This window comes from Saimiri boliviensis, chromosome 6 (assembly GCF_048565385.1).
Source record: "Saimiri boliviensis isolate mSaiBol1 chromosome 6, mSaiBol1.pri, whole genome shotgun sequence".
NCBI classification, from domain to species: domain Eukaryota; kingdom Metazoa; phylum Chordata; class Mammalia; order Primates; family Cebidae; genus Saimiri; species Saimiri boliviensis.
This window is the reverse complement of record NC_133454.1, coordinates 87,477,358-87,499,958: the sequence shown is the minus strand read 5'-3', so window position 1 is coordinate 87,499,958 and position 22,601 is coordinate 87,477,358. Positions and strand designations below refer to the sequence as shown.

The window sequence follows — 22,601 nt, the reverse complement described above, 5'->3', positions numbered from 1 at the left end:
GTGGGCATTAGGCTGAGGTGAATTGAGGGCATGTGGCCATCACTTGCTGAGAAGATCCCGGCCTTTCAGAGTCGGGGTCCCCAGATCCAGGTCTGTTTTCAGGCCCCTCACCTCTGTGTCTGGATGAATTGGCTCCAGCTGTTGTGCTTCCACCAGGAGCAGGTTATTTTGGCTTGAATGGGCAATTTGTTTGCTTTCTCCCCTGATATGCAGTTGTTTTGTCTTCCTTTCCTGCAGAGAAAAAAGAGCTGACTGCGTTTCCTCTCTCCCTGTTCCACACAGACCCTTGGAAGGATTTTATTGGTGGCCTTTTCCTGGAGCACTCAGGCTTGCCAGACAGGCATTGTTAACGGGTTGGTTATTGGCAGGAAAGTGTGATGCCTCCTCCTTCTCCAAGCAGAGCCAGTTCTTTTACTAAATTGGAGCTATAATCTATGCACAGATTTTTTTTTTCATTTCACAGATAATTTCCAATTGTTGAACCATTCTACCTTTATAATATGTATGGCAGAACATCCGACCTTGGCATGAAACCCATCAAGCAATTTCATGTAAGAATTTAATAGGAAAATGGAGAAATAACTCTTTTTTGGCACTGGATATTCTACTGAGCAGTGATATTGCCAAACCCTAGGACCTTGTAGAGAGCGTAGAAGCAGATATAAACTTGTATGTTTCTATGCACAATGTGATAGGCAGAATGTAAATGCATTACCAATCTCATGCCATTTAATCCTCACAGCAAATTGATGAGCTGGTACTCTGGTTAATCCCATTGTCTAGGTAAGGGAAAATGAAGCCAAGGGTGAACAGTTTACCCCACCCAGGTCACAAGAATAGGAAGAATTTGTGTCAGGTCTTTTACCCACACCTCTAATTTCAGAGCCTGTGAACTACTACTACCCAATGCTGCCTTCCTGTAAACTGGTGACAGTCTGGCCTGTTTTTAAAGCCACCAGATAGGAGTATTTCATCTTTTTGTTTTAAAATGAAAAACTCCCTTCCATGCTATCTCCTTCTGTCCAGTCCTCCACAACCCTTCTACCACACGTGCAGCTAATGGCTGTTATTAGTTTCTTCTGTATCCTTCTAGTGTCTTTTTGCATACGTAAGTGAATACTAAGATACATTTTTATCATTGTTTTTACATAAATGGTAGCATCCTATACACATTTCTCAATGTCTGAGTTTTCCCAACAATTTTTTCTGGGAGATCTTTCCGTATCAGTATAAAAGCTGTCCTAGTTCTTTTTTTTTTACAGTTACATAATATTCCAATGTTCCTATGTACCTTGATTTATCTGACTAGTACCCTATTCTTGGACATTTATGTAATTTCTAGTCTTTTGTTATTATAAGCAATGCTATAGTGAATGACCTTCTATATATTTTATTTCATGTGTAGGAGAGTACAGTTGTAGGATAAATTCCTAGAAGTTAAATTACTGTGTCAAAGAGTAAATGTATTTGTAATTTTGCAATGTACTGCAAAATTGGCCTCCATAGGGGCTATACCGTTTTTCACTCCCACTAGCAATGCATAAGGGTGCTTATTTCTTGCAGCCTCCCTAATAGGATATGTTAAGAAACTTTTGGATTTTTGCCAGTCTGATAGGTGAGCAACTACTCAGGGTGGTTTTTGTTTATGTTTTTAGGTTGAAGTATAACACATATAGTCTAGTAAAGTGCACAAATCTTAAGGGTTCAGACGGATGAATTTTTACATATGCATATACTTAAGAAAACAACACCCAGAGCAAGATACAGAAAATTTCCAGCACCCTGGAAGACTAGCTGATGCTCCATCTCAATCTGTAACCCACCCCGAGAGATAACCATTCTTCTGACTTCTATCTACAAAGATGCCTATGTTTGAACTTCATATAAATGGTGTTTGGCTTCTTTTGTTCAACACATTGTGTCTATAAGAATCATTTATGTTGTGTGTAGCAATGTTTTAATGCTCAGTAATATTCTACTGTATAAATATACTGCAACTTATTTATCCATTTAACTGTTGAACATTTGGGTTGTTCCAATTTGGGGATGCCATGTACATTCTTGTACATGCCTTTTGGTAGACATACACATTTATTTCCCTTGGGTCCATGATTAAGACTAGGAATTCTAGTTCATGTTTTTAGTATTATTAAGTACTCTGCAACAGTTTTTAAAGTAGTGTCACCAATTTACACCCCGACCAGTAAAGAGAGTTCCATTTGTGCTATATTCTGGACAGATATTTTCAATCTTAAAGATTTAGGCAATTCTGATGAGTATGCAGTATGAATCTCACTGATTTTAATTTGCATTTCTCTCATAACTAATGATATGGAGTACCTTTTTATATGCTTATAGGCCATTTGGGTGGCTTCTTTTGTCAAATCCAAAGACTTACGTCTGAAGACTTTAAGTCTTTGCCCATTGTTTTAAGTTGGGTTTGTCTATATTTTTCTTAGTGATTTATAGGCATCCTTTGTATCTTGTGGATTCCAGTCCTTTGTTGGGTATGTGTATTGCAAGCATCTTCTTCAACCCAGTGGCTTACTCTTTTATTCTCTTAATTGTGTCTTTTGATGAATAGTTATTTTTTTAAATGAAGTCCAGTTTATTGACTGTTCCTTTAATGGTTTGAGGTATTTCAGCCCTATTTAAGGCATTTTTACCCATTCCAAGATAATGAAAGTATTCTCTTATGATTTCTTTGTGAAGCTTTACTATTTTGCCTTTCATATTTAGGCCTAAAATCTCTCTCAAATTCGTTTTTTAAACATTTACCATTGAATTGTGAAGGCACCTTTGTTACAAATCAAGAGGCTGAATTTATGTGTGAATGTGCTTTTAGGTTCTCTCTTTTTCATTAGTTTTTCTGTTTGTATACTAGTACACACCAGCTTGATTGTTGTAGCTTTATAATAAATCTTGATATATGGCATTATAAGCCTTCTTACTTTTTTTTTTTTAAAGATTATTGTGGCCTTTTTAATCTTAGTTATAAATGAAGGTTGAGCATCTTTTTATATATTCAAAAACCATTTGTATTTTTTCTTTTATGAAGAGTTTTTTACACCCATATTAGTTTTTCATTGGTGCTATTACAAATTATCATAAATTAAATGGCTTAAAACAACACAAATGTATTATCTTCGAGGTTGAGTTCAGAAATCTAAGATGGGTCTCACTTGGCTAAAATCAAGCTGTCAGCAGCCTTCATTCTTTTCTGGGGGTTCCAGAAAGAATTCATGTTCTTACCTTTTCTAGCTTCTAAAGGCTACCTATACTCTTTGACTTGTGACACCTTCTATCTTCAAAGCCAGCCATGGCTTTTCAAGTTTTTCTCCTACTGCATCACTCTGACACTGACTTTTCTGTTCACTTTTCTACATTTAAGGACGCTTCTGATTACATTGGCCCTGCCTGGATAATCTAGCATAATCTCCCTGCATCAGTCCATTTTTCATGCTGCTGTAAAGAACTGTCCAAGACTGGGTAATTTATAAAGGAAAGAGGTTTAATTGACTAACAGTTTGGCATGACTGGAGAGGCCTCCGGAAACTTACAATCATAGCAGAAGATGAAGGGGAAGCAAGGCACCTTCTTCACAAGGCAACAGGAAGGAGAAGTGCTGAGTAAAGCGAGGAAGATTCCCCCAGATCTCGTGAAAACTTACTATCACAAGAACAGCATGGGGGAAACTGTCCCCATTATTCAGTTACCTCCACCTGGTCTCTCCCTTGACATGTGGGCATTATGGGTATCTCAATTCAAGATGAGATTTTGGGTGGGAACACGGCCAAACCATATCACTCCCTATCTTAACATCAGCTAATTAGCAACCTTAATTTCATCTGACAATTCAGTTCTCCTTTGCTATATAACATAACATATTCATAGGCTCTAGGAATGGGGATGTGAACATCTTTAGGAGGCTGTTATTTTTTCTACCACAGTAACATTTGCCTTTGCTATAGAGTCTGAATGTTTACATCTTTCAAAAAAATTTATGTTGAGATTTATTCCCTAATGTGATAGCATTAACAGGTGGGGCATTTGGGAGGTGTAGGTCATGAGGGCTCTACCCTCATGAATGGGATTAGTACCCTTATAAAAGAGGTCCAAGGGAGCTTGTTCACCCCTTTTGCCATGTGAGGACATTTAAAAGGTACCATCTAAAAGGAACAGGCCCTGACTATGTACCATCAGATAAGCTGGTACCTTGATCTTGGACTTCTCAACCTCCAGAACTTCTATTATTTATAAATTTTCCAGTTTAAGGTATTTTGTTATAGCAGCCTAGAGCATTTTTTTTTTAATTTAACAATTGAATTGTTAGCCTTTTTCTAATAAATGTGTAGATGTTCACTACATATTAGGCAGATTAGGCATGATTTGAATTACAAATGTATTTTCCCAGCTTTTTGTGTTTTGTTTGTTTGTTTGTTTTGAAGATTTTGTTTATTTTGTCCTTAATATTTTGTCATACAGTTTTTTCTTTTGCTATAGATTAAATGTATCAGTATCAGTCTTTTCCTGTATGGCTTTTGGATTTTGAGTCTGGGACTCTTTCTCTACTCCAGAGTATAATGGTCTTTCTTCATATTTTATTCTAGTATGGTCATGTATTGCCTAAAAATGGGGATACGTGGCCAGACTCAGTGGCTCACACCTTTAACCCCAGCACTTTGGGAAGCTGAGGCAGGTGGATCACTTAAGGCCAGGAGTTTGAGATTAGCCTGGCCAATATGGCTGATATAGTTTGGCTGTGTCCAAATTTCAGATTGAATCTCACACTGAATTCCCACATGTTGTGGGGAGAGACCTTGTAGGAGGTAATTGAATCACGAGGGTAGGTCTTTCCTCTGCTGGTCTCATGATAGCAAGTAAGTCTCACAAGAGCTGATTGTTTTAAAAAGGGAAGTTTCCCTGTACATGCTCTCTCTTTGCCTGCTACCATCCATGTGTGACTTGCTCCTTTTTGCTTTCTGCCATGATTGTGAGGCCTCCCCAGCCACGTGGAACTGTAAGTTCATTAAACCTCTTTATTTTGTAAATTGCCGAGTCTCAGGTGTATCTTTATTAGCAGCATGAAAATAGACTATTACAGTAAATTGGTACCAGGAGTGGGGTACTGCTGAAAACATATCAAAAAATGTGGATGTGGCTTTGGAACTGGGTAACAGAGAGAGGTTGGAACAGTCTGGAGGGATCCGAAGAAGACAGGAAAATGCGGGAAAGTTTGGAACTCCCTGAAGACTTGTTGAGTGGCTTTGATCAAAATGCTGATAATGATATGGACAATGAAATCTAGACTGAGGTGGTCTAAGATGGAGATGAGTAACTTATTGGGAACTGTAATAAAGGTAATTCTTGTTATGTTTTAACAAAGAGACTGGTGGCATTTTGCCCCTGCCCTAGAGATTTGTGGAACTGTTAGCTTGAGAGAAATGATTTAGGGTATCTGGTGGGAGAAATTTCTAAACAACAAAACATTCAAGAGGTGACTTGGGTACTGTTAAAGGCATTCAGTTTTAAAAGGGAAACAGCATAAAGGCTCAGAAAATTTGTAGCCTGTTGATGTGATAGAAAAGAAAATCCCATTTTTTAAGGAGAAATTCAAGCCAGCTGCAGAAATTTGTACAAGTAATGAGGAGCTGGCCAAATGTCAGTCCCCAAGACAATAGGGAAAATGTCTCCAGAGCATGTCAGAGGTCTTCATGGCAGCCCCTCTCATCACAGACCCAGAGGGCTAGGAAGAAAAGATGGTTTCCTGGGCAGGGTCCAGCGTCCCCTACTGTAAACAGCCTAGGGATTTGGTGCCCTGCGTCCCAGTCACTCCAGTTGTAGTTGAAAGGGGCCAGTGTAGAGCTCTGGCCATGGCTTCAGTGGGTAGAAGCCCCAAGCTTTGGCAGCTTCCACATGGTGTTGAGTCTGCGAGTACACAGAAGTCAAGAATTGGGGTTTAGAAACCTCTACCTAGATTTCAGAAGATGTATGGAAATGCCTGGATGCCGAGACAGAATTTTGCTACAGAGGTGGGGACCTCATGGAGAACTTCTGCTAGAGCAGTATAAAAGGGAAATGTGGAGCCCCCACACAAACTCCCTATGGGGCACCACCTAGTGGGGCTGTGGGAAGAGGGCTACTGTCCTCTAGGCTCCAGGATGGTAGATCCACTGACAGCTTACACTGCGTGCCTGGAAAAGCCTTAGACACTCAGCGCCAACCCTTGAAAGCAGCCAGTAATAAGGCTGTACCCTACAAAGCCACAGGGTCGGAGCTGCCCAAGACCATGGGAACCCACCTCTTACATTAGTGTGACCTGGCTGTGAGACATGGAGGCAAAGGAGATCATTTTGGAGTTTTAAGATTTGACTACTCTACTGGATTTGGGATTTGCATGGGGCCTGTGGCCTTTTTGTTTTGGCCAATTTCTCTCATTTTGAATGGCTGTATTTACCCAATGTCTGTACCCCCACTGGATCTAAGAAGTAACTAACTAACTCTTGATTTTACAGGCTCATAGGCAGAAGGGTCTTGCCTAGTCTTGTACGAGACTTTGGACTGTGGGCTTTTGAGTTAATGCTGAAATGAGTTAAGACTTTAGGAGAGTGGCTCATGCCTGTAATCCCAGCATTTTGGGAGGCCGAGGCAGGTGGATCACGAGGTCAAGAGATCGAGACCATCCTGGTCAACATGGTGAAACCCTGTCTCTACTAAAAATACAAAAAATCAGCTGGGCATGGTGGCGCGTGCCTGTAATCCCAGCTACTCAGGAGGCTGAGGCAGAAGAATTGCCTGAACCCAGGAGGCAGAGGTTGTGGTGAGCCGAGATTGTGCCATTGCACTTCAGCCTGGGTAACAAGAGCAAAACTCTGTCTCAAAAAAAAAAAAAAAAAAAAAAAAACAAAAACAAACAAACAAAAAAAAACAACAACTTTAGGAGACTGTTAAGAAAACATGATTGGTTTTGAAATGTGAGGACATGAGATTTAGGAGGGACCAGGGGTGGAATGATATGGATTGGCTGTGTCCCTACTCAAATCTCATCTTAAATTCCCACATGTTGTGGGAAAGACCCAGTGGGAGGTAATGGAATCACAAGGGCAGGTCTATTTTTGTGCTGTTCTTGTGATAGGGAATAAGTCTCATGAGATCTGACAGCTTTAAAAAAGGGAGTTTCTCTGCACAAGCTCTCTCTTCACCTGCCACCATCCATGTCAAATGTGACTTGCTCCTCATTGTCTTCTGCCATGATTGTGAGGCCTCCCAGCCATGTGGAACCATAAGTCCCTTAAACCTCTTTCTTTTATAAATTACCCAGTCTCAGGTATGTCTTTATTAACATGTGAAAACAGACCAATACAATGGCAAAACCCGTCTCTACTAAAAATACAAAAAAATTAGCTGGGCTTAGAGGCACATGTGTGTAATCCCATCTACTTGAGAGGCTTAGGCCTAAGAATTCCTTGAACCAGGGAGGCAGAGGTTGTAGGGAGCCAAGATCCTGTCACTGTACTCCAGCCTGGGTGACAGAGCAAGACTCCTTCCCTTTCAAAAAGAGGGGATATGTTCTGAGATACGTGTCATTAGACTATTTGGTCATTGTGCAAGCATTATAGAGTGTACTTAACAAACCTAAATGGTATAGCCTAGTACACACCTAGGCTATGTGGTTTAGCCTGTTGCTCCTAGGCCGTAAACCTGGATAGCATGTTACTGTACTGAATACTATAGGCAATTGTAATACAATGGTAAGTATTTGTGTATCTAAACGGTAAAAATATGGTATAAAAGATTAAAAATTGTACATCTGTATATGGCACTTACTATGAATGGAGCTTTCAGGACTGGAAGTTGTTGTGGGTGTCTAAGTGAGTGAGTGATGAGTGATGAAGGCCCAGGACATTATTATACACTGCTGTAGCCTTTATAAATGTTATACACTTAGGCTGTAAATACTGTACACTTAGGCTACACTTAATTACACACAAAATTCTCTCCCTTCAAACATAAATTAGCTATAGCTTACTATTGACATTTTACTTTATAAACTTTAAATTTTTTTTTACTTTTTTCCTCTAATACAGCTTAAAACACAAACATTGTACACAGTACAAAAATATTTTAAAATATATTTATTGTATAAATTTTTTTCTAGTTTTTGTTTTTATTTTTGCTTTTTAAACTTTTTTGTTTAAAACACAAGCACACACATTAGCTTAGGCCTACATGGGGTCAGAATCATCCGTATCACTGTCTTTCACCTCCACATTTTGTCTCACTGGAAGGTCTTCAGAGGCAGTAACATGTATGGAACCATCATCTCCAGTGATAATGCCTTCTTCTGGATTATCTCCTGAAGGACCTGCCTTTTAGGAAGATTTTTTTACAGTAAACTTGGAAAAAAAATGAGAAGGAATACACTCTAAAATAACAATTAAAAGTATAGTATAGTAAATATATAAACCAGTAACATAGTCATTAATTTATCAAGTATTACATGCTGTAATAACTGTATGTGCTAGACTTTTATATGACTGGAAGCACAGTAGGTTTATGTACATCAGCATCAGCATAAACACCTGAGTAATGTGTTGTATTACAACATGATCACAGCTACTATGGCAGTAGGCAACAGGAATTTTTTCAGCTCCATCATAATTTTATGGGACTACCACTGTATATATGGTGCATTGTTGACTGAAACATGGTGATGTGGTGCATGGCTACATTTTTATGGTTTTATTTTTTACATTAAATCTTTGATTCATTTGGAATTTATCCTGGTATAAGTCAGGTGTGCATTCAGCTTCATAATTTTTTAAATGGCTGATCAGTTATCTCAAAACTATTTATTGCATTCTTTGGCTGCCTTCCTGGGTCCTGTTGCTACCAGAGCAGCCCTAAGGCATTACCCAAAATTACATAGCTAGTCAGTAGCAGTGCTGGGACCAACACTGAAGTCTAGCTTGTGCTATTCAGAAGGAGATGGTACCTGGTTCTCAAGGAACTTTCTCAAGTAGTTGTCTGAGCTGTTTGCCAGACAGGGAGACAACAGCTAAGGTAGAGCAACAGTTTTTTAGTTCTCTTGGTTTCCAGTGCTCTGTCCCAGGTCTTGCCTTTCTCAGCTCTGGAACTGATATATTCGTTGCCACTACCATACCTGGCCGCTTGGGGCACCATATTTTCCTTGCCAACAGGCCAGAAACATGATAAACCTCTTACATTCAAGAAAGATATTTGGTTCATGCCTGTAATCCCAGCACTTTGGGAGGCTGAGGTGGGCAGATCACAAGGTCAGGAGTTCGAGACCAGCCTGACCAATATGGTGAAACCCTGTCTCTACTAAAAATACAAAAATTAGCCAGTTGTGGTGGCAGGTGTCTGTAGTCCCAGCTACTCAGGAGGCTGAGGCAGGAGAATCACTTGAACCCGGGAGGCAGAGGTTGCAGTGAGCCAAGATTGCATCACTGCAGTCCAACTTGGGCAACAGAGCACGATTTTGCCTCAAAAAATAAAAGGAAAGATGTTTCACAATAAATAGATATTTTACAGAATCTTGCTTATTGCTCAAGTCACATTTCTGTTAAGTCATATATTTTCAAGGCGTATCTTCACATCCCAAATGTAACTTTTTACCTCTCAAGGTGGATTTTTAACTGTTTCTAAATAAGCAACATTTATATCACTCCACAGGAGTCATTCTACATGACACCACAGGTGAGGGTGCCAGGCTGTTGAGGAGGCTCCCATCCTTGCTAAATTGCTCTTTCATGCTGGTCATTTTAGGCAAAATATTGACCACTTGTTTAGCACAATGCTCTGATCCTTTTTAGGGTTGCTTACAGTAGCAGAAACTGCATTTGTCACCCACTGCACTTGTTTACAGTTACTCCAGAGGCTTGAGACCTTGCGAAAGTAAATCTAACTAACGTGAACTCAAAGTGAAAGATACAAAGAATTAGAGCAAGTTTGAGACAGCCGTCTGCAGTGCACCATAACTAGTTATGGTGCTAAGTCTCTGTGTTATCCTAGGCAGTTACTCTTCTCTGGGCTTTAGAATCCCCATCTGGAAAATGTGGAAGCTAGACTGGACAGTTTCTAAAGTCTTCTGCAACTCTCAAAGTCTGTCTTCATAGACTGAGACCATCTATACCTGCATTCAATAGGTGCTTCACGTATTTGTTAAATACTGAATGAACATTATGTAAATATTTTTCTCATTCTCTCTCTTCAGCTTACTAGTGGCTGATGATGTGCCATGTAGTATTATGGATGCTGTGGAGGAAAACAACATTCATGGAACTCACATTCATGTATTCACATTCATGAAACTCCTTAGTGGGAAAGAGAGCTATGGGAATTAAATCTGGCACATAGTTTGCACTTTGCTACCGAATGAATGAGTGAATGAGTGAATACAAAGCAGACCATGATAAGAACTAGGAGAAAGAATGAAGAGGTAGAAATGATTAATTTTGGAAATCCTTGTGGAAGAGGTGGCTCCTGAGTGGAGGAAGGGTAAAGAGCAGCACTCTGTGCTGAGGGATCAGCATGAGCAAACGGAAGGAAGGCTTTAAAGTGTGAATCATGGTTGAAGGACAAATGGTCAGCCAGCCAAACAGCTTAGGGCCAAGTCTCTACTAGCATGCTGAAGGGCATTGACTTTATTATTTAGGCAGTGTAGAACTATCATGGGTTGCTTAGGAAGATTCTTCAGAAGTTCACAATTTTAGCAGAAGATAAAACTTTTTTTCTTTAAAGGATAATACCTTTTTATAAAGTAAAACTGAAGTGACAGGAGTTAAGTACAAAATGCTGACACTATTCTGAGCATTTTGCATATATCACCTCATTTAGTTATCACCATGCAGGGTAGAAAGTAGATGGAAATTGTCGCTGTTTTTCAGATGGGAAAATGGAGACTTCAGAAATGGAGCCCAGAATTCAAACTGAGGTCTGCTGACTGCAAGGTCTGAACTTGCAACTCCTTGTACTGCTCCCTGCAGAGATTTGACTTAGGTTAATTAACATATCAAACAGCATAAACTGAACTTTTAATATGCATGTGGCTTTGGAAGACAAGAAAAAGCAACAGCAGAGCTAGCATTACTGATGGTACTTGTTTGTAGGGGCAGAGGTCAGCCTCCATCCTTTTGTCTGTCTACCAGAGCATGGCACCTAGGGGATGACCATGTGTGGCATTGGGCAGCTTTGACAATGGCCAAGCAGTCCAGCCCATGAACCTACTCTGTCCTTCCTTACACAGACACTAGCTTCCTAAGCCTGGGCAGCACCATTGTATCTGCAAAACCCAGACTCATAGTATTGCCTCTCAGCATCCACAGGCCTCTGTTTATGCTGGTATCCCTCTGTATCACCTGTCCTATGACTGCTGTTCCTGCTGCCTCTTGCTTCTGGAATCCTCTGTTCCTTCTGGGTGTATGTAAAGCCCTTAAATGTAGAACAGCTGTGACTATTCATTCACCGTGCTGTCCCTGGGCAGTGCTTTAGCAACATTCTGTTTGCCTATTTGTTCATTCATGAATTCATTCATTAAGAAGCTGTATCATGCAGTAGAGTACTGGGACAAGATATCTGAATACTAGACAAGCTGCTGACACCTTGAGCAGGCCACTTTCCTTCTATAGGCGTTCTTTTCTTTATGGCTAAAATAGGAGAATTACGTAAGATAATCTTTGAGGTCTTTACTATTTCTCTCACTTTGAGACTGTTTTGTTCAGCCATAAATTCACACCTTCATCCTAACATAGGGTTAGGGAATGCTTCTTAGAAGAGGTGATGCTTGAAGTGGGTCTTAAAGGATGAGTAGGAGGAAAAGAAAGATATTCCAGGAAATGAGATCAACATAAACAAAAGTACGGAGAAGGCATGGGAAACGGGTAATTGAGGGCACCTGGAGAGGAGCAGAGCAGTGGGAGACAAGGCCATAGTGATGGCTATGGCCAGATCATAAAGACTTTAATGTCAGGCTAAGGAGCTGGAACTTCATCCTGTGGGGTGAAGGTTCAGGAAAGGTTTTAAAGCAGAGAAATGACTTGATGTGATCTATTTTTAGAAACTAGTACTGTGCAATGGAGAAACCTGGGAGAAATGGCAGTGGGTTTGATATTGTGGCTTTATAAGATATTAACTTGGTAAGTTTGTGATTTTTAGCTGAGACAAGATGCTGCTGACCTGTTGGATGGGGAATGCCATGATTTACAGTCTGATTGTGGCTCTAGAATCCCCATCAGACTCCTTGGCCCAGATTCTGTCCCATTCGAGTTGCAATCCAGGCCTAGGCCAAAGCCCGCCCTTTCCTCTTCCCATGACAACCAAGCCAAATAGCTGACTTAGGAAGCTCCACCGTGTAGTCCTCGTGTGGCATGCATGCATATATCAGTAGGTCCTCATGTGTGCTCACGACTTCATAGCGTATCAGGTACTTTGACTCATCACCTTTCATTCTCACAGTAACTCTAAGTTCTCAGAGAAAGTATAATCCCTACTGTACAGTGGGGAAATGGAATCTCAGAAGGGTTGCATGATTTGCCTCAAGCAGCATAACATAGTGTAAGGGGCATGAGGCCTTGGAGTTGGGAAGTCATGGGTTCCATTTCCAGCTCTGCTGCTTAATATCTTAATATCTGACGATGGGCAAAATTGCTACCCTCTCTAAACTGTGGGTTTCTCGTCCTTAAAGACTGAGATAATAGTAGTTTCTGTATGTGCATGTCGTTGGAGCAAATTATGTGGTTTATGGCAACACTCTTGGCACAGAGTAGGTGCTCAGAATGTCTGTTTCTGTTTCCTCTGACTCACTTCAGTGCTCTTTCTGGTGTTTCGCCTTGCTTCCCATATGGCCCTCTTTGTCATCTCTCTTGCTCCTCCATTCTTAAGTCAATGCCACAGACAGGTATTACTGGAAATGTTCTTCTCGAGTACACAGTATGAAGCTAAGCCTTGTGGATGAAGTGAGAGGACATGGGAAATGGCCTTTGGCCTCATTGCTTGCTACGTGATTATTGTGTGTGTTAGGGTATGGGGGTTTAGCCTTCACTCTTGGAACAAACCTGAGGTGATCTGACCGTCTCGTGATGATCCCTGCTCCCTCCTCAGGGAACTTACTGTATGGCAAGAGCCAGGCTCAGCTCTTACACCGTCTCACCAAGCTCTTACACACACTCTTCCATCCACTGCATGTGTATCTTACATACACTTCTGTATTCTTAACATGTAACCCTGTTTTACAGATGAGGAAAATGAGGCTCAGAAAAGCTAAACATGTTAAGATCTTAAACTTGTATTTGATGAGACCAGGATTTGGGCCAGCCATCTGACTCTGATGCATGCACTTTTAAATTAGATTACTTTTTGTTGATGACAAAACAGTGTATGTACATAGTTTGAAATTTTTTTTAATACTAAAAGGCTTAATAATCGCACTTTCTGCCTCATCGTTTCCCACTCCCTTGTCTGATTCCTGGAGCCAACCATTTTGAATTATTTTTGGGTGTCTCTTTATATATTTCTAAATCAAATATCTACTTAAGATATAAATTTTATCTGTTGCCTTCTTATAAACAAAAATATAATTATCTTATACCACCGCCTTCATTTTCCTTCCCCCCATCTTCACTTGTAGTTAAGTCATTAGTCCATTATTATGAGTAGTGTAAATACTGTTCTCACTGTTGAGCCAAGTAATATATGATATGGTTCCTATGCTATACTTTTCCTGGACTTAAAATTGCTTGTTTATTTTCCCCTTCCTTTGACTGACTTTCTATGTACCAATTATCAGGTATTTTGCCTCCAAAACATCTGTAAAACACCTCTTACACACTTTGCAATATGATCAAAGATGTCAACTCTTTCAGCAGTCTCCCCACCCCACTTCAACCACATGCCACTCTGGGGTTCTCCCTTTCCATTACACCCTAAATGGTTACTTTCAGCATGCACAGTGGTTACCTGATGACTTCTCTATACCATTTTCCTGTGTTAAATCTCTGTTCCCTATCTTCCTTCTTAATTAGATTAGTCTCATTTTGGTGGGGCACAGGATTCAGTACCTTCCTGGGAAAGAGGAGTTGAAGATAAATTTTTTGATTCTTTGAAATTCTGAAAATATACTTACTCTGTTTTCACACTTGATTGACACTTTTACTGTTTGTAGAAATCTAGGTTGGCAAATGTTTTCATTCTGACTTTGACATGCATTTTCCATTGTCCTCTAACATCTACTGTTACTATTGAGAAGTCTCCTGCTTTTTCTAATTCCCGTTCCTTTGTACATGCCATTTTTTTTTCTTTGAAACTTTTAGGAACTTTTCTTTACTGCAGTGTTTTGAAATTTTGTGATGACATGCCTTGCTATGTATCTTCTTTATTCATTGTTCTGGTATTTATTGAGCCTTAGTCCACAGGCTTAGGTCTGTCAGTTCTGTGAAATCATTCTTGAAATTGTTTTACAATTTTTTCCCCTATTTTTCTTTGTTCTATCTTTCTGGGACTTCTATTGGCTGTGTAATAAATTTCCTAGACTCCTAATTTTCTTATCTTTTCTTTCTTCTTGGGCATGTTTTTACTTTTCTTATCACTTTCTGAGAAACTTTCTGACTCCATCTTCCAACTTTTCTTGTAGAACTTTCAATTAGGTATTATTTTTAATTTCTAAGGCTCTTCCTTATGTTTTAATCCTTTAAAATAGTTTTCTGCTTTTGTTCATATTACTATATCATCTACTATTTTTCTATGGATATTACTTGTAGAATGATTTTTAAAATGTTTTCTTTTGTTCTCTGCCTTGACTCTATTTTTTTTTCTATTTTTATTTTCTATTTCTTTGTTTTGAGTTCTGTCTTTCATGTTGGAGACTGTGCTGGATGTTTTTTGTTTGCCCTGTAGATGCATTCTCCACCTTTTTTCACACTCCATGTACCCCTAGGGAGGATGATGTGTCCTGCATCAGCTGGCCATCTGTCTTCTGGTTGGTTTCAGTCAGTGAGAGGAACAGCAGATCTGAGGACTGAAAAACAGTGAGATCAGGGTATTTATTCTCCTAGTTTCTCCCTGCTTACCTGCCATAGCTGCATCCCTCTATCAGGGATTTCAGTCTGGTGTCCCGCTCTAACTTCACCCTCTCTAATTCTGGCAACCACTACTTTTCCTTCCTTCTTCAGGCTTAGCAGTGGTAGAGCTCTAGTTTAATCTAGGTCCTGGAATACTAAACATTGCCCATACCTCTGTAAGTGGTTCCCTTATTAAACTCTCTCCTGCTATCCAGTTTGATGTAGTCTTCTGCTGAGCCTCTAAATGATACAGAAGTTATCTTCTCTAAAGATCTGATCATCTTTAGCTGGCTCTTTATAGTGAAAAGAGATACTACATGAGACTCTCTGTGCATGGAGAGGGTGCATTGGCTCCTGACTTCCTTGTAGATGTTTGGACTGAGGAGTTGGGGGAGCTTTTTCATTGGTAAACTTCCAGAGATCAGTATTTATGGATTTCCCCCCTAATCTTCTGTCCTGGAGTGTATATGCTTAGTTGTTGACTTTCTGGAGCAGGATGGGGGAAGGGAGTTGGGAGGAGTCCCATCATCTCTTATGTAGACTGTCAGTCACTTAACCCATTTGTTTAATTCATATTCTCACTCACACCCTTCAGTGACTCTTTTTCCAGGCCCAGGGCCGCCCTGGCTCTACTTCATCAGATAATAAATGTGTGCTGTTCCTTACAGTGAGAGATAGGTTGCCTCGTTATGTGTTTTGGGGAGAATCTGGGCATCTACCCCCTGTAAATATACTTTCAGGCAATCCCTCTGATTTCAGCCCTATCCTTACTTGACTTTCAAAGACACTTGGTGCCTCTCAGTCCTGAGGCTTTTCAGTGTCTTGGAAGAAAAATTTGTTTCCTTCTCACTGTTCCCTTCAGCAGGCACAGGGTTTCAGCCTCCTCCACTCTGTATAGTCAGTTACCTCCTTCATCTGTGTTATTCATCTGAAATATGTTGAGCTATCATGTTTCTCCTTCTATTCCTCTTTTCTTGGTGGATTCACACTTTCCTTATTCCTTTACAGTTGGTTTAAGGGGGTTTTGGAAGGAAGTAGAGATAAACGTATGGGCTCAATCTATCCCAGTTCATGGAAGTTCCTACTACTCTTTGTAGGCCACAGCTATAAAGGATAGAGGAAGTGACAGGGGCCCAGAGAATGCGAGGCAGGCTGGAAGTTGTGTGACTGCACAGTGTGACAGAAGGGAAGTCACTCAAAGCTGAAGCTTTGGCACTGTGGCCTTGGTATTTGTGAGTTTTATGAGTCTGTTCATTTTATTCGGGCAGCATCTCTGAGATGAATTCTTCATATGAAGGGAATTTACTAAGATCAGTTGAGAACTGACTTGAAGAAGTTTTTGCCAAATGGCATTACATAGCAAGAAGGGAGAAAAATATGGGGAGCTCTTAGACAGATGTGTTTTAAAATTTTAATTTTGCCAAATAAAGAAGGTAGCCAAAGAAGATTTATAGGCTTCTACTGTGGGAGAGACTGCCTTTCGGAAGGGGAAGAAGCAAAATCTTAGCTGATCTTAACGTAATAAGAGCCCTGGGGTCATAGAACCATGGACTTTCATAGAACCACAGACTTCAGAAACAGCCTGATCTTTACAGAGGAGGAAATTAAGGTCTAAGTTTGGAAATGATTTGCCCAAAGTTACACAGCAAGTTATAGGCTATGCCCAGAACTGTCACCCACAAGTCCTAACTTCAGCTGGCACATTACACCCCTCTGGAGATAGAACATCAGCAACTTTAGAGGTGAGCTCCAAAGGCCCCACCCTTGTCACTGTGACCTAGAAGCCCATGGCCGCAGGAGCCCTTGACTTGGCTTGTTCCTGGGTAATTTCTGCTACTCACCCTCACTGGAGATGTTATATTCTCCGTTTCCCTATGCTGCATAGGTTTGAAACGAACCAGTGCTGTGCCAAATTGTCGACCTGTGTAGACATGTTTCCTTTTGTTTCATTATTTTTGGGGGCTCCGCCAAGGCTCACCATATGAATTCAAACGTGGTTTAGGAAACACAAAAATAATGACTTCAATAGCTTGACTTTTTAGGAAAGTTAAGGGAAAAGAAGAGTCCAGGAAGGCAATACACTATGTGATCAACTCTCAATATTTACTGAGCCATAATAACAATAATAGCTGACAGTATTGGTTTATATGTGGTTTTACACATTTTACATACATTATTAATTGATTCTTTACATCAACAGTAAGGTAGCTACTATGATTATACCTGTTTCACAGAATGGGAAACTGAGGCAGGGAAAGTAAGTAGGTTGCTGAAGGAGGAGAACCTTGTCCTGGGTATTCTGTAGCTTAAGGAGTTGGGTATCTAAAGACACAGGTTAATAATTAGTAATGTTCTCTTAAATTTTTCAGTAATAGATTGTTAAGAGCTGCAAAGGGGATCTCTTTTGGCGGCCAAAAGGCTCCAGCTGCAGCCTGTCTCCAAGAAGGCATATAAGGGGAACATTTCAATTTTTCTGGAAACTGGGAATTTGTATACACAAAAGATGATGAAATCAGGATCTAAACAAGGGTGGGAATGTGAACAGAAGTCAACAAAGTAATGTGTAATTGGGAATAAATATAAGAGTGGTAGAAATGGTAAATTTTGGGTACTGGCTGAGTCAGCTTGCACTAGGGAGGCCAGAGGACAGGGGAGCCAGCCATGGAAGCAGAGATGTGAACAGAGTGGGGAGAATGAGGTTGTTAGTTATATTGCCTTTAAACTATCAGTGGGATAGGTAGTGGGGTAGTCTGAAGACGTTCCTATAAAAGATGCCTAGAGAGGAAATTTGTGGGTTAGGGGTGGGGACGTGGTTTTCAGTATCTTGCATTACAGGACCACATCTGTGCCCACACTGCAGAATAACCTTTGTCCATTCCAGAGAGAGCCTGCAAAGTACAGATGGCCATGTATACTTGGGAATGTTGCGTTTATAGTGTTAAAGTGGGCTGGAGCTGGAAAGGATCTCAGAAGCCAACTGTTCCCAATCTTCATCTGTAAGTGAAATATCCAGATCTTAGAAGGGGCAGTGATAGGTTTCAGTTGTGGGCCAGCCAGAGGACATGCCAAGGCACACTAAGAAAGTAGATCTCCCAACACTCAGCCCAGGTCCCTTTGCTTCAAATCATGTCTCAGAGGTTTGCAGTTTTTGCTTTGTACAATTTCTGTTACCTGTGGTCAGCCACAGCCCAAAAATACTCAATAGAAAATTCCCGAAATAAACAATGCAGAAGTTTCACATTCTGAGTAGTGTGAAGAAATCTCATGCCATGTCACTCCATCCCACCCAGAAGATGAATCATCCCTGTGTCCAGTGTGTCCATAATGTATATACTATCTGCCTGTTACTACGTAGGAAAAAACGCAAATATATGTAGTTTGGTACCATTTGAGATTTTAGGCATCCCTTGGGGATCTTGGAACATGTCCCCTGAAGATAAGGGGGCACTACTGTATTTGAAACTCTGACAGTTTCCAAATCCAGGACTGACTATTCCCTAGTGAAGGTGTCTTTTTAATCTGGCTCCTTAAACTGTTCAGATACCTTTGATAATCTTCAATACTAAAATGAAATATAAATTACCTTAAGTAATTTACTTTCCCTCCAAGGGTTCCAATTGTACATCCATAAAATAAAGAAAATATTCTGGCCCCCTCGTCCCCCACTTTACTTTGTATACAGACTTTCTGAGAGTGTAACAAATATAAGCATGGTTGGAAAAGAAAGGTAATAATTTTGTATAAAGTAAGAAAGAATATTATCGTTTTAATAAATGTTGTTTCATTATAATTTTCAAAGGAAGTCGATGTGATTTTGAGGGGGACACTAAGTCCACGAAAGAAAGTCAGCTCTTTCCTTCCTAGCCATGCAACTTCGAGTGAATTATAACCTCCTTGTGTAGCTAGAGAATGAAAATGCTCAGCGCAATGGTAACAGTTAGATGGGATAATATATGTAAAGGATTGAGCTTAGTGCCTGATGCTTGACAGAAGCAGTAAATGCAGATTTCTATACTCCACATCCTTGCCAGAACTTAGCATGATTCAGTTATCAATTTTTACCAATCAAAGGTGAGACTCAAAATGTTACTCTAACAAAATAAGAATTCAGTTTCAAAGATAGAGTGTATCGGTCCAGGTTCAACTAAAGAAACAGACCCAGAAGGAGATGCAAATTAAGATATTTAAGGTGAGGAATTGGCTTGTGTAACTGTGGAGACTGGCTAGCAAGCTTGAAATCCATAGGGCAAACTGTCAGGAAGAACAGGCAGTGGCAGCAGAAGTAGGAGGCAGGGAAGAGATTTGAAAGCCAGTGCTCGTCAGGAATTAAGTAGTCCAATATGAAAAGTATGGAGAAGGGAAGGGCAAGAATGGGCAGGATCAAGGATGTGCTACCCTTTTCTGCTTGGTAGACTGGGGAGATATGTCATCATTGAGAAGAGAGATGCCTGGAGGGAGGAAAGAATAGGCTTTGGGTAAAGTAATGAATTTATTTTTTAGCATAACTGAGTGTAAGATGCCTGTGGAACATCCAAATAGGACTACTTGGTAGAAGATTGGAATGAAAACTTTCAGCTCTATAGAGAATTTAGGGAGTTAGTTCTGTAGAGAAAGCTTTGTGAAGCAAAGCTACTTAATTACGGTTTTTTCTTTATGTATATGTACATAGCATTTCTGCTAAGTGGCCCTTCTATAGGGAATGGTGGTGTGATGGCTTTAATAATGTTATATAAATGTCACTATTCTGTGATTATTTTTGCTGCTGCAATAATTTAGCCCAGGGCAAAGACTGCTTTCCTGGTCCTTTTTCTTTTTGAGATGGAGTCTCACTCTGTCACCCAGGCTGGAGTGCAGTGGTATAATCTTGGCTCACTGTAACCTCTGCCTCCTGGTTTCAAGTGACTCTCCTGCCTCAGCCTCCCAAGTAGCTGGGATTACAGGTATGTGCCACCGTGGTCAGCTAAATTTTGTATTTTTTTTTTTTTAAGTAGGGATGGGTTTTACCATGTTGGCCAGGCTGGTCTCAAACTTGTGACCTCAGGTGATCCACCTGCTTCGGCCTCCCAAAGTGTGCTGGAATTACAGTCATGAGCCACTAAGCCTGGCTTCCTGGTCCCTCTTTGCAGGGACCAACTCATCTTGTTAGACTTTCCAGATTCCAATAAGCTATTGCAAAGGTTGAATCCTCAGTAGAAGCCCCATACATGGATACATGGCAAGGCTCTGTCTCTCTGAGGAAAAGCCAGATGGAGTCATTAATTTCTGTGGAGTAACCTGAAAGCACATAGCACCAAGTATGATTAATGACTTTGTGTAGCAGCTTACTGCCCCAGTAAACAAGGCCAGCTCAGTCAGGTTGCCTGGGAAGAAGCACTGTGTGCTCTTCCTTGACCCTAGACCTCCTCTCAACAGGTCTATAGATAACAGATGAGGGTGTGGTGCCTTGGGAGATACAGGAGCAAGGGGAAGGGGAGGAAATGAACATACACTTAACATTTCCCATGTGCCGTTTCATGATGATAATGATGAAAGCAGTGACAGCTAACACTTACTGATTGTTTGCCTTGGTGCCAAGCACTGTTCATGTATGGTGTTTTGTATTTAATCATCACAACAACTGTGTGAAGTGGGTGCTATTGTTTGCCTTGTTTTACAGGTGAGGAAATCAGGGCAGAGAGATTAAGTGATGTGCCTAGGGTCACACAATTGTTTAATATATCTAAGGTAGGACTTGAAAAATGTTTCTAAGCCCACAGTTCCAGACTCCATGCTACTTCTCTCTGATACTGTCACAGCCACTTTCCCTTCCCTGTTCCTGTCATGCAGGGCAGCAAGACTACAGAGTTCTTTCTCTGATAGTTCTCATAGATTTCTGTCTTTGCTTTATTTGGTGAGTGGGTTGTGGGAAGCACTGAGTGAGAATTAGGCGACCTAAGTTCTTATTTCACCCTCGGTCTGACCTTGAACCTCAGATCTGACCCTCACATTCTTCATCTGTAAAATGGAGATAGTAACATCTACCAGCGTGTTATGAGGATCAGTTGGATAAATTGCTAGGAAAGTGTTTTTTGTAAGTATTGAGAGTTACCCTGTTGCATCTGTAACTAGTACTTTGCTTTTCAGAATATCTTCTTTCCTGTTGCCTTCCTTGACCCTGACTCCTTTTGTCCTTTATTATGATTTGTGACATTTTTATCACTTAAAAGTCTATGATAATCATGCTTAAGGCAGGAGGCCACTGAAATTCTTACATAAATAATTCCACCTACCTGAGCCAAATGGAGGGGGTGGGGTGGGGTGGTGTGTAGCAGATTTAGCAGCTGCTGAAGCTATAACCAAGAGAAGTTTCCTTGTCAGTCACAGGAATGAATCATTCAAATGGCTGCCTTGCTGGGTCCTTCCCAGAGCCAGAAGGTAAATTAGGGAGCAGTGTTGCTTTTGTCACTCACTAAGCTTAAAATGAAGCTCAGACTCTGAAATGTAGCAAGGATTTCTGTTTGAAAGAGCGTCGGTTCTGGACTCAGACTGACCTGAGTTCATTCAATTCCCAGTATTGCCCCTTAGTAACTGAATGACCTTAGACAAGTCATCTCACCTAACTGGGCCTCAGTTTCCTCCTCTGTAGATGCTTCCCAAGGTTGTTGCGCAGCTCAGATGAGATCATGGGTATAAAGGGCCCAGCATGGTACCACACGCTCATTAGACTCTCAACAGTTTTTACTTTGCTGTGTCTCCAAGCTGTGGGAATGAGCACCTTGGGGAGGTAGATTTGATGGGGAGTGAAACAACCTGGTTTCTAGAGCACACAGGCAGAGAACTCAGTAATAGACATTTGAATCACAGCTCTATTTTTAGTTCAATCCAGCCTAAGGTTTCAAAATGTGGGTTCTTCCTCATGTCCCTTCATCCTTTCTGTGTAAGCAGTGGTGGGGGTGGGGTTGTCCACCTTCTCTGAGGTGAATATTTCTGCCATTTCAGTCATATCTTTTTCCTTATTAGTGTCCAACACAGTCACCTTGGATACCATCAACTTAAAAATCTGTGATAATGCATAAATGCAAGTGTTTTACTCTTGTCTTCAGCAAGATTCTGTCACTGCTACTCCAGCCTTCAACTCTCCAACTTCTAAAACTTTGGAGAAATTTCATCCATAACCCCTCTCCCATGTTTCTAGTATGGCTGACTTCATGAATCTGGGGAGCACAGCAGTAAATACTTTTCTATCAAGTCCTGTCTCTCCCTTCCCTTCTCAAGATGCACATATCCCTACACAGGGATAGTCACAGAGCAGCCTCACGTGCATGGGCTCTATAGAGCATCCTTGTACTCGTGTGTCTTACAGAAGTGGGATGCAAACTACTAGATATACAGGAGACACATAGTAATTAGTGTGTGTTCATTTCTTCCTTGCAGCAGCTCTCCGGTAAGTAGGAATATGGTTTCATGGTTTAGGGCACTGGATTTCAAATTAGGGAGACCAAGGTTTGAATCCTAACTCTGTAACTTAACAGCTGTGTGACCTGG

General features: G+C 40.7%; 1 protein-coding gene across 11 annotated transcripts in view; it reads left to right on the top strand.

Annotated features, from left to right (window-relative positions):
* Positions 1 to 22,601, top strand: part of SERGEF (secretion regulating guanine nucleotide exchange factor) — a 232,384-nt gene that overhangs the window by 147,970 nt on the left and 61,813 nt on the right. For 2 of the 11 annotated variants that reach the window (XM_074401185.1, XM_074401189.1), the window contains one exon: positions 238 to 22,601. This exon is cut by the window's right edge and continues 26,437 nt beyond it. The exons of 7 other annotated variants lie outside the window; for them this stretch is intronic. In XM_074401185.1, coding sequence (XP_074257286.1) covers positions 238 to 350 — 113 coding nt within the window. In that variant the 3' untranslated portion in view covers positions 351 to 22,601. The remainder of the gene's footprint in view (positions 1 to 237) is intronic. 2 more of the 11 variants (XM_074401188.1, XM_074401192.1) reach the window with 1 other exon arrangement.